The 18,821-nt window shown below is 35.8% G+C and overlaps 1 protein-coding gene across 5 annotated transcripts in view; it reads left to right on the forward strand.

Annotated features, from left to right (window-relative positions):
• STXBP5L (syntaxin binding protein 5L) overlaps positions 1-18,821 on the forward strand; it is a 494,315-nt gene that overhangs the window by 105,771 nt on the left and 369,723 nt on the right. For all 5 annotated transcript variants that reach the window (XM_038003392.2, XM_007985660.3, XM_007985662.3 and 2 more), the window contains 2 exons: positions 7,682-7,763; positions 11,405-11,505. In XM_038003392.2, coding sequence (XP_037859320.1) covers positions 7,682-7,763; positions 11,405-11,505 — 183 coding nt within the window. The remainder of the gene's footprint in view (positions 1-7,681; positions 7,764-11,404; positions 11,506-18,821) is intronic.

Consider the following 18,821-nt stretch of genomic DNA (forward strand, 5'->3'; position numbering starts at 1 on the left):
TAACTCTTATTAAAAATAGTATTTTCTCATGCCATTTCTATGTTTTAAAAAATTGATTCTATGCAAGTCTTTTGGATAGTAACTACTAAAATAGCACTAGGAAACTAGGCTTTGGATATTATTTTAAAATGAGTGTCTATAAAATACCACTCTCTAGGTAGCAAATGGAGGTTAGTAATATAAACAAGACAGAAACCATTGGTTTCTTTGTTTTTTTTTCTTAAATTTATATACATTTAAGGGGTACAAGTGCAGTTTTGTTGCGTGAATATACTACATAGTGGTGAATTCTGAGTTCTTAGTGTAACCATTACCCAAATAATATACATTATACCCATCAAGTAATTTCTCATCCCTCATCCTCCTCCCTCTCACCCTTCTGAGTGTCCGATGTCTATTATTTCAAACTCTATGTTCATGTGCACACGTTATTTAACTCCCATCTGTAAGTGAGACTGTAATATTTGACAGTTTCTGAGTTGACCTAACTTAAGATAACAGCCTCTAATTTGGTTCATGTTGCTGCGAAAGATATGATTTCATTTTTCATGGCTGAATAGTATTCCACTATATATCTCTCTATATAGCTGTACCTATATCATCTATCTATCCATCCGTCTATGTACCTATCTAGCTCACATTTTCTTTATTGAATGATCCATTAATGGACACTTAGATTGATTCCACATATCTGCTATTGTGAATAGTGCTGCAATAAACTTATAAGTGCAGTTATCTTTTTGGTATAATGATTTCTTCTCCTTTGGGTAGATACCTAATAGTGGGATTGCTGGATTGAATCGTAGTTATATTTTTACTTCTTTGAAAAATATCCGTACTATTTTCCATAGAGTTTGTACTAGTTTATATTCCCACCAACAATGTATAAGTGTTGCCTTTTCTCCACATCCTTGCCAACTTCTGTTATTTTTTGGCTTTTAAATAATAGTCATTCTGACATAAGAAGATATCTCATTGTGGTTTTAATTTGTATTTCTCTAATGAATAGTGTTGTAGAGCATTTTTTATATACTTGCTGGCAATTTGTAGGTCTTCTTTTTTGGAAAAAATGCCTGTTCATGTCCTTTGCTTGTTTTTTAATGGGGTTATTTGTTTTACTGTTGTTGAGTTGTTTGAGTTCCTTGTAGGTTTTGGATATCAGTCCGCAGTATAGTTTGTGCATATTTTCTCCCATTCTGCAGGTTGGCTGTTCACTCTGTTCATTGTGTCCTTTGCTGTCCGAAGGTTTTATTTTAATTCAACCCCACTTGTCTATTTTTGTTTTTGTTGCTTTTGCTTTTGAGGTCTTAATAATGAATCCTTTGCCTAGGCCAATGTCCAGAAGAGTTTTCCCAAGTTTTCTTCTAGTAGTTCTATAGTTTGAGGTCATACATTTAAGTCTTTACTCCATCTTGAGTTGGTTTTTGTATATAGTGAGAGATAGGGGTCCAGTTTCATGTTTCTGCATATGGCAATCCAATTTTCCCAGCACCGTTTATTGAAAAGAATGTCCTTTTCCCAGCGTATGTTTTCATTACTTTATCAAGTATCAGTTGGATGTAGACATGTGGCTTTATTTCTGCGTTCTCGATTCTGTTCTATTGATATATGTGTCTATTTTTATATCAATATCATGCTGTTTGGGTTACTGTAGCTTTGTAGTATAATGTGAGGTCAGGCAATGTTATGTCTTCAGCTTTGTTCTTTCTGCTTAAGATTGCTTTGGCTATTCTGGCACTTTTGTTTGTTCCATATGAATTTTAAGAGTTTTTTTCTAATTCTGTGAAAAATGACATTAGTATTTTGATAGAAATTGCATTGAATCTGTAGATTGCTTTGGAATGTATGGTCATTTTAATGAATCTAGATGAATTTAAGGAAAGTTGCCATTTTAACAATATTGAATCTTGAACATCTTCATTTGTTTTGGTCTTTAATTTCTCTTTGTAATATTTTATAGCTTTCAGTGAACAGGTCTTAAAACATCTTTTGTTAAACTTATTCCAAAGTATTTCTTGATGCTATTTTAAATGAATTTTTCTTAATATATAATTGGTCTTTGCTAGTAGATAGAATTACAATTGATTTAAAAATTTGGGAGCTGGACATGGTGGCTCACAACTGTAATCCCAGCACTTTGGGAGGCTGATATGGGCAGATCACTTGAGGTTAGGAGTTTGAGACCAGCCTAGCCAACATGGTGAAATCCCATCTCTACTAAAACTATAAAGATTAGCTGGGCATAGTGGTGGGCTCCTGTAATCCCACTTACTTGGGAGGCTGAGGCAGGAGAATCGCTTGAACTCAGGAGGCAGAGGTTGCAGTAAGCTGATATTGTGTTACTATACTCCAGCCTGGGCAACGTGAGTGAGACTCCATCTTAAAAAAAAAAAAAATTGATTTTGCATTCTACAACCTTGTCATTTATTTGTTTCAGTAATATTTTATGGGTTTCTTGTTGTTTTCCCATATAAATTTTATGTTTTCTACAAATAGAGTTGTCTTCCTTTCCAGCCGGCATGCTTTTTATTTATTTTTCTCACCTTAATGTACTTGATAGTACTTCTAGTATCTAGCATGATAGTAAATAGAAATAATGATAGATGATTCTTGCTTTATTCATATCCTAGGTAGAAAGTATCATTCCTCTTGCTGTTAAGAATAATGTACAAATTTTCCTTAAATGTACTTAATCAGATTGAGGAAGTTCACTTTTCCTAGTTTGCTGGGAGATTTTATTATGAAAACATCTTAAATTTTGTCAAATGCTTTTTCTGTATCTATCAAAATGATTGGTTTTGTTTTCAGTTGATAGGATGACTTACATTGATCGATTTTTAAAATGTTCAACCAACATTGCATTCCTGGCGTAAATCCCACTGGTTATATTATGTAATTCTTTAAACATTTAAAATATATATATATTTTCTAGAGATGAGGTCTTTCTCTGTCATCCAGACTCAAGTTCAGTGGCATGGTTATAGCTCACTGAAGCCTCAAATTCCTGGGTTCAAGCAATTCTCCCATCTAAGCCTGCTGAGTAGCTGGGACTACAGGCATACATCATCATGCACAGCTAATTTTTCAAAAATCTTATTTGTAGAGATGGGGTCTCACTATGTTGGCCAGGCTGGTCTTGAACTCCTGGCTTCAAGCAATCATTCTGCTTTGGCTTCCCAAAGTATTGGGATTCCAGGAGTGAGCCACCACACCTGGTGGCTTTTTCTTTCTTTCTTTTTTTCTTTTTTTTGAAAGGCTCTACTCTGTCATCCAGATGGGAGTGCAGAGGTGTGATCAGAGCTCACTATAACCTTAAACTCCTGGACTTAATCTTCTTGCCTCACCGTCCTTATTATCTGGGACCACAGGTATGTGCCATTGAACCCAGCTAATTTTATTATTTTTTAAAGTTTTGTAGAGATGGGGTCTTGCTATGTTGCCCAGGCTGGTCTTGAAATCCTGGCCTCAAGTGATCCTCCTGCCTTGGCCTTATGAAGCACTATAGGCTTTTTATGTGTTGTTGTATTCAATTTGACAACTTTTTTGATGGTATTTTTTGAATCTATATTCATGAGAGATATTAGTCTGAAGTTTTCTTGTTTTATGATATCGTTTGTCATGATGTGGTATTAGGGTAAAAGTATTTTTATAGAATGAGTCAGAAAAATCTTTCTTCCTCTCAATTTTTCTGCAGGAATTTTATAGAATTGGCATTATTTTTTCCTCTAAATGTATCATAGATTTTATTTTATAAGTAATGGTATCTTGACCTGGAGTTTTCTTTGAGGAAATAATTTTAATTAGAATTAATTAGTTTAGTTTCATTAATTTGTATAGTGCTGTTAAATTTCCTGCTTCTCCTTGGGTAATTTGTGTCTTTCTGGAAATTTGTCCATTTCATTTAGATTGTCAAATTTATTGGCATAATTTTGTAAATAATATTTGTTTGTTGTCTTTTTAATTTCTAAAGTTTTTTTGGTAATATTCCTTTCCTTATAAAGGAAATGTGTGTTATTTCTTTTTACCTTGATCACTCTGACTGAAGGTTTATTAATTTCATTGAATTTTTCAAACCAGCTTTTGGCTTCACTCTTTTTTTAATTGTTAATCTGTTTCTATTTTACTGATTCATCTGATCATCTTTATTATTGTTCTCCTTTTTTTCTGATTTTGATATTAATTTGCTCTTCTTTTTCTAGCTTCTTAAGATGAAAGCTTACATAATTCAAGATATTTTTCTTTGCTAATATAGGTAGCAAAGGCTGTAAATTTTTCTCAAAGTGCCGCTTTAGCTGCATCTCACACCTTTGGTATGTTATATTTTTATTAGTGTGTTAAATTATTATCTAATTACTCTTATGTTTTTTTAATCAATGTTTATTTAGTAGTTTGTAATTTAATTTTCAAACATTTGGAGAGTTTTCTGGATGTTATTAATTTCTAATTCAATTATGGTCAGAAACTATACTCTTTATGATTTCAATACTTTCAAATGTTTTTATGCTTGTTTTATAGTTCGAAATATTTTATCTCTTAGTAATTGTTTCTTTTATACTTCAAAAATATACGTATTCTGCTCTTTTCGGGTTGTGTGTTTTATAAATGCCAATTGGGTCAAGTTGGTTGATAGTCTTTTATTTATGTCTTCTTCATTTTTGCTGATTTTGTCTTATGTTAGTTATCGAGAAAGAGGTGTTAAAAACTCCAACTATAATTGTGAATTCATCTGTTTCTCTTTGTGGTTCTATCATTTTTGTATCATGTATTTTAAGCTCTGTAATTAGGTGTATAATTTAGGATTTTTATGTTTTTTAAAAATAATTTGACCCACTTATTATTATGAAGTGACCACCTTTAACCCTGGTAATGTTCTGTGTTCTGAAATCAACTTTACTGTATATTAATGTATCTTTCCACCTGTATCTTGATTAATGTTAGCATGGTGTATAATTTTCCATGTTTTAACTTTTAACCTATTTGTATATATTTAAAGGAGGTTTGTGTTCAAAGCACATACTTAGGTCTTGCATTTTTGTCTTCTCTGACAATCACTGCGTTTTAAATGGGGTGTTTACCCTGTTTGCGTTTAGTGTGGTATTGGTATGGTTGGGTATAAACCTACCATCTTGTTCTTTGTTTTCTATTTATCTTGCTAGTTCTTAGTTCCCCCCAACAATATTCTGCCTGATTTTTTGTTAAACTTTTTAATGATTTCATTTTGTCTCCTTTGTTGGCTAATTTAGCTGTAATAATCTTGGTGATTGCCTTATGATTTATATTAATAAACTGTACCTTATCAAAGTTTACCTTCAATTAATGTTATACTACTTTATGAATGGTACAATAGTGAAGTTTCTATTTCTCCTACTATTGACTTTTGTGATATTGTTAACATCATTTTACTTCTACATATGCTATAAACCACAAATGTATTATTATTATTTTTGCTTTAAACAGTAAATTATCTTTTAAAGATAACTTATATTTTATATTTACCCATATATTTATCATTTGAAATGTTCTTTATTCCTTTTTGTATATCCAGATACTATTTGATATCATTTCCCTTTTGCCTGAAGACCCTCTTTAACATTCCTTTTAGTGCAGGTCTTTTCAGGAAGAGTTATTTCAGGTTTGTGTGTCTGAAAATGTCTTTATTTCGTTTCATTTTTGAACACAATTTACTTTTGGTCATTATTTTAAAAAATATTTTATCTCTTCTCTCCCTCCTCTTTCTCTTTTTTATTACTCATATTACAACTTATTAGGCCATTTGACAGTGATCCACAGTTCATTGGTGTGCTGTTCTTTCTCTATGCCTCAGTTATTTTTTTCTCTGTGTTATATTTTGGATAGTTTTTCTTGACTTATTTTCAAGTTCACTAATCTTCAATTTTTTTTTTAATCTCTAGATATTCTATTTGAGATAGTTAGTTAGGTAGATGGATGGATAGATAGATCTATCTTCTGTGTATCTACTTAACATGCTCAATCTCCTCTCTACCTTCTTCAACATATGCAGTGTAGTATAATAAATGTTTTACTATCTCTGTCTATTATTTCTATCCTGTTTTATTTCTGGGTCTATTTCTATTGATATTTCTCCTTGTTACAAGTTATATTTTTTAGTTCTCTGCATTGAATGGCATACCTCTTGAATTTTACCTTTTTGAGTGCGAAAGGTTTTTGTATTTGTATAATTATCCTTGATCTTTGTTTAGTATGCAGTTAAGTTATGTGGAATAGTTTGATCCTTTTGTAACCTGGTTTTAAGTATTGGTAAGCAGAACCAGAGCAGTCTTTATCTTAGGGAGGAATTTTTCCTCATACTGAGGTAATATTCTCTGAGTACTTTGCATGTGAATTCTGAGGGCTTGCACTTTTGCTGGTAGGAACATGAAAAATTCTTGCCTCAATATAAACTTTGTTTTCGGTTTGTTTTCTTGGTTTATTTTTCAAGAAGTATGCTTTTTCTTCTTTGTTTGTTCTTTCCTCAGTCTCAGGTAGTTTCCTCAAACTTATTCCTTCATTAGTACTTAGCTAAAGATTTGAGGAGGACCCTTCTGCAAATCTCTAGAGCTCTTTTTGTGTCACATTTTCTTCTTTGCTACTCAACCCTATGAACTCTAGTTGTCCCTGGCCTCCCTAGACTGTTAGTTCTGTCTCCTTACTCAGTAGGCCTGCTAGATTTTATCTGGGTTCCCCCTCCTTGTGCTGGAGTCTTGAAATTCTCTCTAGGCAGTAAACTGGGGCTATCATAAGCCTCGCCTTATATATTTTCTTTCTTTCTGGGATCATTGTCATTTCCTACCTGATGTGTAGTGTCTTAAAATTTGTTACATAAATTTGGTAAGATTTTTAATTGTTTTAGGTAGTGAGTAGATCTGGCCCACATTCCTCATTATGACCATAAGTGGAGACTCTCATCTAATTTATATCTTTATGCAAGCAAACAAATGATAAGTAAATATACATATGTATCAGATCATTTGGTATAGAATATGTAAGTAAATTTTGTTATATGGTATTTTCTCATTCCTTTTTTTAACCTCCATTCCTCCTCCTTCCTTTTTTTCTCTCTATCTCTTCCCTATATGTTATGTAGTATAGTGTAGATGACTTGTTACTATTTATTTTCTAGTTTTCTTATTTTTTTACCTTATTTGTCATGTTTTTCTATGTAGATATTTTATACTTTTATTTAGTCAACTATGTCAATCAATTTCTTTATGATCTCTGGGTTTTAAATTATGCTTAGAAGATTTTTTATATGTCAAGATTATCAACATATTTACCTGTGTCTTTTTTAACTCATCTTATGATTTAATTATGTCAAATTATTGACTCATTTTGAATTTATTTTAGTGAAAAAAGTGTTTAATCAATTAAAATATCTTAAATGAAATGAAGTGTATCTGGATTCCCAATTCTTTTTTAACTTCATGGAAAAAGCTGCTGTCTTTCAAATTCCTTACTGTCATTCTATTTTTCAAATTGTTGGAGTATTAAACATCTGAGCTATACAATTTAACTTACATCTACTAAGAGTAAGATTTTTCAACTATTTATAAAAATAAGGGAAACTAAAAAGCAAAACATCTGATGCTAAATAAGTTAGTTTCTTTACTCATTAATATTGGTGCTAATTAAATGTTAGAATCCTTGACTTTTATTATATTAGACTCGGGAGACCTGGTGTTGATTGCTATTGCCAACATGAAAGTGGCGCAGCTGTCCTACAGCTCCAATTTTTGATCAATGAGGTAAGGATTATTTTTTGACTACTTAAATCCACACTCCCCCACTACACAGTGAATTAGTTAATGTAATTTTTAAATACTGTGATTCTAAATGCTTAAATATATATGCACTCAATATTACTTCTGATTACATTTTTCACAAAAGACTGTACTCCTGTATTGGTTTATTAAATTCTAAAGAAAAAAGATTGTATATATCATATTCTGTTATTGTTACTATATAGCATAATTTAGTTTAATTATTTAAATTTAAAAGAAAATCCTAATGTCCTTTGATTGCTTCACTGGCCACTAATTTTTTTTTCTATCCACTCACTTCCCACCAACTTAAATTTTTTAACCAAGGCCTAACTTCATGTTTTATCTTTATCTTCCCTGAAATGATCTTTTTGCTTATATACATATTGGCCCTTTTATCTGTATATATCTCCAAATGCATCTGTTGGAATAGATATGCATTTGTATTTATTTTGTGTCCATAGCTATTATGGGAATTAGCTCTCTACTTTATCTACATTTTTATAAAATTATGGTGATAAGGAACTCTCTGAAAACAAAATATGTATTTATGAAGCTCAGAGAGGTTGCAGATATTACATTAGTAGAAGGTTACTTGAGGTTTTCTTGAATCAGATTTTTATAGTGGAAATTAGAGTCTTCTAGAGCTTATTTTATATTAAGTGAGCCAGTCAATGCAAAAATGCTTTAAAAGTTTGTGCCATGCCAAATGCAGGCACTTAGAAAATTGAACTCAGTGCCTCGGAAAAAAAAGTTTGGTTATTTTTTCACGGCATGACAATGATCTTTCATTCAGTGTCTGCATATATTTGCATATATCTATATCTGTATATCTTCCTAAGAACTTACATTGTAAATGTGGGTAAAATGTCTCATAGAACTTCATATCAGAGATAACCCGAGGCAAGAAAGATATTGGCAAATGTTCACTTTTCACTTCTCTTGGCTCAAAATCTTTCTCAGAAGACTGTGAGATCCTCTTTATTGACAAACCTAGCATATTTCAAATGTAGGCACACTTGCTGTGGGGTACTGAAATGAGAAAGGAAGGTAAAGAAAACATTTGAAAAATATTTCATTGTAATAACTGCTCATTATTATCTAGAATGTCAGGCTTCTTGAGGTCTCAGTGCTACTCTGTAGTTCCTTGTTGAGGGATCTCAGCTGTTTGCCTTCTGCATGGATATACACTTACAGGCATAATTTGTTTCCATTTGATTTGTATTGGATCTGATCCTTTGAGATTTGTCTTCCAGGTCCTAAGTTTGCCCCTGTGGTACATAACTAAGAATAAATAAAAACAAGCCTTCAACCTCCTTGCCTTGTTCACATCATTTATCCTGAACTACTCGCCCTATGTACCTCACACAAAGTTTCTGTATCTTTTCCCAACTTCCCAGTTTCTGACCTGACTGGTTTTTCTATTCTTAGTTTTAAATATTTTCACAGATCTTTATAGTGCTTTTGGTAGGTTCACTTTGTTTTTATAAATGAACCTGGACACTCTGCTGATGTGCTTACTTTCACGTATCTGTCTCTGTTGGTGCTGTTAGGCTTAGTGGTATCGTTCACTTCCCTCCAATGATAAGTCACATCTCAGTTTTATCACAGAATTAAGAATGCTGGCTGGGCGCACTGGCTGACGCTTGTAATCCTAGAACTTTGGGAAACTGAGGCAGGTGGATTACGAGGTTAAGAGATCAAGACCATCTGGGCCAAAATGGTGAAACCCTGTCTCTACTAAAAATACAAAAATTAGCTGGGCATGGTGGCACATGCCTGTCGTCCCAGGTACTCGGGATGCTGAGGCAGGAGAATTGCTTGAACCTGGGAGGCAGAGGTTGCAGTGAGCTAAGATTGCACCACTGCACTCCAGCCTGGCGACAGAGCAAGACTCCATCTCAAAAAAAAAAAAAAAAAAAAATTACTGCGTTCCTCACTAGAATTATTTAGGTATTACACTAAGATATTATTAATATGTGCTACTTTAATTCCATTTTGCCTTTGGCATATCTTCTGTATAGCATGTAACTATCTCTTGTAGAGCATGTTTTATTGTTGTTACATATCATGTTCTATCCTCACCCTATCTCAGGTGAACTTCCACCTCTCTGGGAAATGAGACCAGCATACTGTATCTCAAAAAAATCAATTGTAGCTCATCAAATGCTTTCAAGGAATCCTAATAGATTTCTAGTTGGTTTATAGGAAGCGTATGTACAGTATACAAATAAAACAGGCAAACAAACACAAAAATTCTCAAAGCATATATAGAATACCTCCTATTTCATGGCAGGAAATTATCTGAGTTCATGTTAAGATATATATATCAATATATACATCTTTGAACATGTATATAGGTAATTAGATACAAATATGCAAATCATATAAATTTCTCAATATTTTCATGAATATGATCTTTGATTATGTTTCTATTTTTATAAAGCCATTCCTCTCTGAGACTAAAATCACTCATACCCAATATGAAGAGATCCATCATAGGATACATGAGCATTTTTTTGGCTTAGAAATTGTTACAGAAGGGCATTTAGATTCCTATCTTCTCTCTTCTAATTCAGAAAGAAGAAATAAATGCTAGCAATTTCAATATAGTTCTTCCTAGCATCTAATTGGGATATCTGTGATTGATACTGTAAACTATGAGAGATTACTTCTAACAAAGTACTTTGGAAAATATAAAAAGCCTTTCAGGTATCTCAGGACAACCAAGGTTCTGAAAGATCACTCTTAGAGAACACATTTAATGCTCTGGATTTAGGATCCGTTAATGGATAAGCATCGACATTTTCAGCTGGTCAACTGTCATTATGGTAAAAGTTCTAACATTTTTAAATGATCTGATTTAACCCAGTAAATAAGTAGTTTAAGCATATAAGCAGAGTCATACAAACAGTTATCATTTGTCCATATGCTTTCTGCCACATTAAGAGGTAGAAAATATCCTATTGTATGTGAAATAGGATTCATTTGTATTTGGCAGTGCTGTATAAAAAGAATCTTAGTATAATTTTATAGTTATACTAAATTCTAGTTGGAGAAATGTTTTCTTTTATTATGGATATTTTCCTTTACTGTTGATGAAGCTTCTTAGACTATAAGAAGCAAATTAAATTATACCAAATATACTTTTTAGGAAGAATATACACTTTCCAAATATACAGAAAATTCTTGCACAGGAGAATTTTTATATGACCTGTATTCAATTTTGTAAGACTGCATTGAATATTTGCTTCTCTGTAAGGCTATATAGTATATGTGTAAATAGTAGAAACAAAAACATCCCTAAACTATTTTTTCCCAAAGAAAAACCTTTAATGATCATAATGATGCTATAATAATTAATCCTCTCTATTGGTAAATAAATATTCCTTAAGCTAGTCTTTCTGACCATCGAAATGCAGTGCGTCAGTTGCCTCTTCTACTTTCAGCATTCTTACCCTTCCTGATTGAAGTTTATGCACCTATCCTTCCTGATATTTCTGGGTTATATAGACGCAAGTAACTCTTCAGGTAGTAAAAAAATTGAGTAAATTAGCTTGTTTGTGCTTCACAAAAACCCTTAATTAAGTAAATCACACACTCACTTTATCTTTTTTTTGTTCTAGGGTGCCTTGGTCAGTGCAAGTTCAGATGATACACTTCATTTGTGGAACCTTAGACAAAAAAGGCCAGCCATTCTCCATTCTCTTAAATTTAACCGAGAACGGTAAGAACCTATGGATTAAACAATTTCTTAATGTACAACAAAATTATTTCCTGAGGAAGTTTTTGTTAACTTGACAGGCTTTTTCCCTCATAATCTCAACAGCTAGAAATAATTTAATGTTTATGCTTACTTTCATAGTGGTTTCTTTTTTGTAGAAAATGCACAATTGATATAGATCCAGTCACCTACTAATGCAATGTTTATTAGCTTAAGGAACTTTTGGGCTGAAATTATGGGATTTTCTATGTATAGAATCATATTATCTTCAAAGAGAGATAGTTTGACTTCCTTTCTTCCTATTAATATTTACAAGCTTTTTATTTCTTTCTCTTGCATGATTGCTCTGCCTAGGACTTCCAGTACTATGTTAACTAGGAATGGTGAGAGATGGTATCCTTGTCTTGTTTTGGTTTTCAAGGGGAATGCTTCCAGCTTTTGCCCATTCAGTATGATGTTGGCTATGGGTTTGTCATAGATGGCTCTTGTTATTTTGAAATATGTTCCTTCAATGTCTAGTTCGTTGAGGGTTTTTAACATGAAGGACATCGAATTGTACCAGAAGCCTTTTCTGCATCTATTGAGATAGTCATGTGGTTTTTGTTTTCAATTCTGTTTATATAGTAAATAACATTTATTTATTTGTGATTATTAAACCAACCTTGCATCCCAGGATAAAGTCTGCTTGAGTGTGATTGATTAGCTTTTTCATGTGCTGCAGGATTCAGTTTGCTAGTATTTTGTTGAGAATTTTTACATCTGTGTTCATCAAGGATATTGGCCTGAAGATTTTTTTGTTGTATTTCTGCAGGTTTTGGTATCAGGATGAAGCTGGCCTCATAGGATGAGTCAGAGAGGAGTTCCTCCTCCTCAATTTTTTAGAGTAGTTTCAGTTAGAATGGTACAAGCTATTCTTTATGCATCTGGTGGAATTTGGCTGTCAATCATTCTTGTCCTGGGTCCTTTATGGTTGGTAGGCTTTTTATTACTGATTTAATTTTGGAACTCTTTATTGATCTGTCTAGGGATTCAATTTCTCCCTAGCTCAATTTTGGGAGTTTGCATGTTTCCAGGAATATATTCATTTCTTTTAGGTTTTCTAGTCTGTGTGCATAGAGGTGTCTATAGTAGTCTCTGAGGGCTTTTTATATTTCTGTGGGGCTGGTGGTAATGTCTTTTTTGGCACTTATGATTGTTTATTTGGATCTTCTCTCTTCTTCTCTTTATTAGCTTAGCTAGTGGTCTATCATATTTCTTATGTCAAAAAATCAACTCTTGTACTCATTGATCTTTTGTATGTTTTTTTGCATCTTAGTTTCCTTCATTTCAGCTCTGATTTTAGTTATTTCTTGTCTTTTGCTAGCTTTGGGTTTGTTTTATATTGTTTCTCTAGTTTCTCTAGGTGTAATGTTTGGTTGCTAATTTGAGATTTTATGAATTTTTGATGTGGACCTTTAGCACTATAAACTTTCCTCTTAGCACTACTTTAGCTGTGTCCTAGAGATTCTGGTATGTTTTCTTTGTTCTCAGTAGTTTCAGAGAATTTCCTGATGTCTGCCATAATTTCATTATTTACCCAAAGGTTAGGACCAGGTTGTTTAATTTCCATCCAATTGTATGGTTTTGAGTGATTTTCTTAGTTTTTATTTTTATTTTTATTGTATTATGGCCTGAGAGTGTGGTTGGTCTGGTTTCATTTTTTTTAGATTTTCTGAGGATTGTTTTATGTCCAATTGTGTGGTTGATTTTAGAGCATGTGCTATGTGCAGATGAGAAGACAGTATATTCTGTTCCTTTTGGGTAGAGCATTTTGTAGACGTCTAATAGTTCCATTTGGTCAAGTGTTAAGTTTAGATCCTGGAAATCTTTGTTAATTTTCTAACTGGATGGTCTATCTAAAAACCGTCAGTAGGGTGTTGAAGTCTCCCACTATTATTGTTGGGAATCTAAGTCTCTTCGTAGGTCTCTAAGAACTTGCTTTATGAATCTGAGTGCTCCTGTGTTGGGTGCATATATATTTAGGAAAGTTAGGTATTCTTGTTGAATTGAACCCTTTACCATTATGTAATGTCCTTCCATGTCTTTCTTGATCTTTGTTGGTTTAAAGTATGCTTTGTCTGAAATTAGAATAGCAACCCTGCTTTTTTCTGTTTTCCATTTGCTTGTTAGATTTTCCTTTATCCCTTTACATTGAGCCTATGGGTGTCATTACATGTGAGATGGGCCTCTTGAAGACAGCATACCATTCAGTCCTGCTTCTTTATACAGCTTGCCACTCCATGACTTTTAATTGGAGAATTTAGCCCATTTACATTCAAGTTTAATATTGGTATGTGTGGATTTGATCCTTTCATCATGTTTCTAGCTGGCTATTGTGCAGACTTGTTCATGTGGTTGCTTTATAGGATCAATAGTTTTTATACCTAAGTGTGTTTTTGTAGTAGCTTGTAACAGTCTTCGCTTTTCATATTTAGTACTCCTTTCAGGACTTCTTGTAAGGCAGGTCTGGTGGTCATGAATTCCCTTAGCATTTGCTTATCTGGAAAGGATCTAATTTCTATGAGGCTTATGAAGCTCAGTTTGGCTGGATATGAAATTCTTGCTTGGAAGTTGTTTTCTTTAAAAAGGCTGAATATAGACCCCTAATTTCTTCTGGCTTGTAAGGTTTCTATTGAAAGGTCCTCTGTTAGCCTAATGGGGTTTCCTTTGTAGGTGACTTGCTTCTTCTCTCCAGCTGCCTTTCACTTTTTCCCTTTTATTTTAGCCTTGGAGAATCTGAAGATTATGTGTCTTGGCCACGGTCTTTTGTGTAGTACCTCACATTGGTACTGAATTTGTATTTTGGCCTCTCTAGTGAGGCTGGGGACATTTTCATGGATGATATTCTGAAATATATTTTCCAAGTTGCTTGCTCTCTCCTTATCTCTTTCAGGGACACCAATGAATTGTAGATTTTGTCTCTTTACATAATCCTTTATTTTTTTAGTGTTTTGTTCATTTTTTTTCTCTGACCAAGTTAGTTCAGAGAACCAGTCATTGAGCTCTCAGATTCTTTCCTGAACTTGGTCTATTATTTTGTCAATACTTACAATTACATTATGAAATTCTTGTAGTGTGTTTTCCACTCTATCAGATCAGTTTGAGTCTTTTTTTTTTTTTTTTTTTTTTTTTTTGAGACGGAGTCTCTCTCTATTGCCCAGGTTGAAGTGCAGTGGCACAATCTTGGTTCACTGCAACCTCCGCCTCTCCGGTTCTAGCGATTCTCCTGCCTCAGCTTCCTGAGTAGCTGGGACTATAGGTGCACAGCACCATGCCTGGCTAATTTTTGTATTTTTAGTAGATGGGCTTTCACCATCTTGGCCAGGATGGTCAATCTCATGACCTCATGATCCATCTGCCTTGGCCTCCCAAAGTGCTGGGATTACAGGCATGAGCCACCACACCCGGCTGAGTATTTCTTATAATGGCCATTTCATCTATCAGTTCTTATATCATTTTATTATAATCCTTAGATTCCTTGTATTGGGTTTCCACTTTCTCCTGAATCTTCATGATCTTCATTTCTGTCTAGATTCTGAATTCTATTTCTGCTATTTCAGTCTGGTTAAGAATTCTTGCTGGGGAACTAGTGTGATTTTTTGTGGGAAAGGAGACACTCTGGATTTTTGAGTTGCCGGAGTTGTTGTGCTGGGTCTGTGTGGGCTGATTTTCCATCAACTGTGGTGTAATTTGAGTATAGTCAGTTGACTTCCTTTCTGCATGTTTTCAGAGGACTGAGACTTTATGCAGGACTTTTATTTGCAGCTGAGTTCTTGTCCTTGGTTTCACAGGGAGGTAGATATATTAGCAAAATGATTTTGATGTTGAAAAATATTTCTGGGTTGTGATCCAGTAGATGCCACTTAAGCATAATGAGCAGTAGGCAGGCTTTGCTCAGCAATGTGGCACCTCTATTTCTTCTCAACTGTAGTCTCTTAGTGTTCTGAAAGTGGGCTCCTCTCCCACTTGAGTGCTGGCTACATGTCATTTCTTGGTACTCCCAGGCTGCACACCACAGCCCTGGGGCAAGCTCAGGCTTTATGTTCCTTACCTTGCTTGGAGACAACAGGGGAAGGAAACTTGCCAAGGTCAGTGACTGTGGCTGAGGACCTTTCACTTGTCTCTTGGGGCTCTACCCTAGAGAAATGCAGAGCTGCTGACAGTGCAGTCAGCCTGGTGTGAGGTGGCTGTATTATGGGCCCAAGCTTGGGGGGGCACTGCCTGGTGATGAGCAGGGGGGATGGAGGGCTCATGGGGGAGACAGACTAGCCTCTTCTCCTTAGGGCAGCTGCAGTTTGTTCAAGGTGTAGTTAAAGCATTCAGATCTTTGCTGCTTTCTCAGTCTGAGGTTGATATGGTGGGCGGTGGGGGACAGAGAAATGTTGGGTAGAGAAGGTTGGTGTCCCTGGCAAAGGCTTCACCCTCAGGCCTTTGCCTGTAAACCTATGTGAGAACAGGCACTACTGTTTTGCTCCCAAATGTTGTGTTTTCCAAGACCACTCTGGCCTGTGCCCATATAAACCTGAGAGACCTTAGCGGGCATGACACACAGAAGTGGCTGAACATCAAAAGGAGCAGAAGAGCACACTGACAGACACCAGCAGACACCGGCAGCCATCAAGGTGGGACGATGCAGAATTCATTTGGGGCTGGACTCCAGGGAAAGGCCACCTTCCCACTCCATCTCACCTTTTGTTCCCCATCCACCTCACTGAGGGCTACTTCCACCACTCAATAAAACTTTGCACCCAGCCTCCAAGCCCACTTGTCATCTGATTTTTCTGGTATACTAGGGCAAGAATCTGGGATACAGAAAGCCCTCTGTCCTTGCCATAAGGCAGAGGGTCTAATTGAGCTGATTAACATAAGCCACCTGCAGACAGCAAAACTGGAAGAGCTCACTGTGACAGCCCACTGTAACACACACCCACTGGAGCTTTGGGAGCTGTAAGCACTCAACCCTAGACACTGCCATGGGGTCAAAGCCCCCAAACACTCCCCATGATCTGCCCATCTGCATACTACCCCCTAGGGGTTTGAGCAGCAGGGCACAGAAGAAGCGAGCCACACCGCTGTCGCATGTACTGTGATGGGGATAAAGGAACATTCCTCTTGTTTCAAGGGCAGAAAGGGTAGTACCACTGCAGTGGCAGTGGTAGAGGGGCTTTCAGTTGCCTCTGGGAGCTCTATCTGAGGGAACACAGAACGTTGCTACTGAGAATGTTCACCCGAGGGGGTGGTGCCTGCACTGCTGGCCTGAGCTGGGGGCCCTGCTTGGTGAAGAGGAGGGGCTGGAAGGTTCACAAAGAGGAGACTGAGCTTGTCTCTTTATAGTGACTGTGTTATGCTAGCAGTGTGAATAAAGTCCTCAGGCTCTTTGTTTCATCTGTAGTCCAAGGGCAGCAAGGGCAGAACTGCTGCCAAGGCAGTAGCAGAGAGGCTTTTGCTTCCTTCTGGGAGCCCCGCCCCAGGGAAACACAAAGCCACCAGCAGTGGGAATGTTCAGCTGAGGATGAGGCAGCTGTTCTGCTGTCCCAACCTAGGGACCCTGCTTGGTGAAGAGTTGGGAGTGAGAACTCACAGGGAAGACAGACTGGGCTACTCTCTGTACTGTGGTTTCAATGTGGTGTAGGTTCCAGTGTAACAACCAGGCCCTTTGTTCCTTCCCCAGCCTGAGGGCAGTAAGTGCAGTACCACTGCAGCTGCAGTGGTAGAAGGGCTGTGGGTTGTCTCTGGGATTTCCTCCTCAGTGAAATGGAGAGCTGCCACCTACTGAAGTGCTCAGGGAAGGCAGGGTGATTGTGCTGGGAGCCCAGGTCAAGAGGCACTACCCAGTGAAGAGTAGTGGAGGCATGTGGACAAGTCTGGCTGCTTTTCCATAAAGTGGCTGTGTTGTGCTAGAGGTTTCTATCGGTCCCCAACCACTATAATTCCTCTCAGTCTCTAGGGCAACAGGAGCAAGGGCTGCAGGGCAGCAAAAATTGTGGCTTGCTTGCTTCTTCTGTGACCTCTGTCCCAGAAAAGCACAGAGCTGCTACTAGCCTGAGAGCCTAGCTGGGGGGTGGCTGGAGACCCCAGTAGGGAGCCACTGCCCAGAGAAGCATAACAGGGTTGGGGACTCATGTAGAAAACAGTTTGCTGCTTTTCTGTAAGGTGGCTGCACCTTACAGATCCAGAGTCCAAGGATGCAAAGGTCCATGGCAGAAGTGTGAAACCCTGGGGACTGTTACTCACTCACTGTTCCCTGTGGTGCAAGGACTTCCCTGGCTCCATGCCACTTTTGGATGGGCAATTGTCCTGTCTTTCTCTTCTCTGTTCACTGTGGGTGATGCTGTTTCCCTGATAAATCCCCATGTTTCCACCTGGATGTTCTGGTTGAAGAGCTAGCGTCCATTCACCACTGTTTTTTCTCTCCGTGAGAGTAGTGCTCATTAACCATTTCTAGTCAGCTATCTTGCCCCAAATCTCTGTACTTAGTCTTTTTTTTTTTTTTTTTTTTAATGAGGAAGGGAATTTATATTTTGGATATTTCTGAAACTAGATAGGACTTATTTCTTTAGTCCTAATTTTGGTTATTTTAGTTTAAAATAAGTAATGTAGCAGAAATTTCAAGAATATCGAAAAAATTTAAGATCAGTAAAGAGTTGTTATACTATTTATTTTTCTTTACCAGTAAAATATTACCCATTTAGATTACCATATTGATTTTATCTTTCTCTCTGCTGGTAAGATTTTTCTTCTAATATGTTGAGTAGATCTGACTGTATAGTTTTATGTGGTTGGACAGAGTGTTTTTATTTCTCCCTCACAATTGGAATATTGAAGGAAATGTTCTGGCCCCTTTTATGGCCTTTTTGGGAGGAAGAATTGATTAGTGGTGATGATTTCCAATTGTAATTTTATTATCTCAACTGAATTAGATTAATTGGTAGAAATATAAAAGAGCAAGCTGACAGATTTGAGGTAAGTTTCAATCACAGGAACTTTGAAAATGTTTTAATGCTTACATTAAAGATAAATGTGATATTTATCTGTTAAGAAAGATACATACATATTGTCATATGACTTGAGAATATTCATTACGATCATAACTTATTGTAGGAGATGAAATTATCAAAGTATGGTGAATGGGAGGTTCAGGTCATTTAGGATAATTTAATCAAGCATCTTTTGGGACAGTCTTCAAAACATCTGATATTAGCCATATAATTATGTAAATTTTCTAAGTATGCTTATGTTTATGCTAAATGTGTTTCGGTTTATAGAATTTATACTATAAA

The sequence above is a fragment of the Chlorocebus sabaeus genome, chromosome 22 (assembly GCF_047675955.1).
Source record: "Chlorocebus sabaeus isolate Y175 chromosome 22, mChlSab1.0.hap1, whole genome shotgun sequence".
In the NCBI taxonomy this organism is placed as follows: Eukaryota; Metazoa; Chordata; class Mammalia; order Primates; family Cercopithecidae; genus Chlorocebus; species Chlorocebus sabaeus.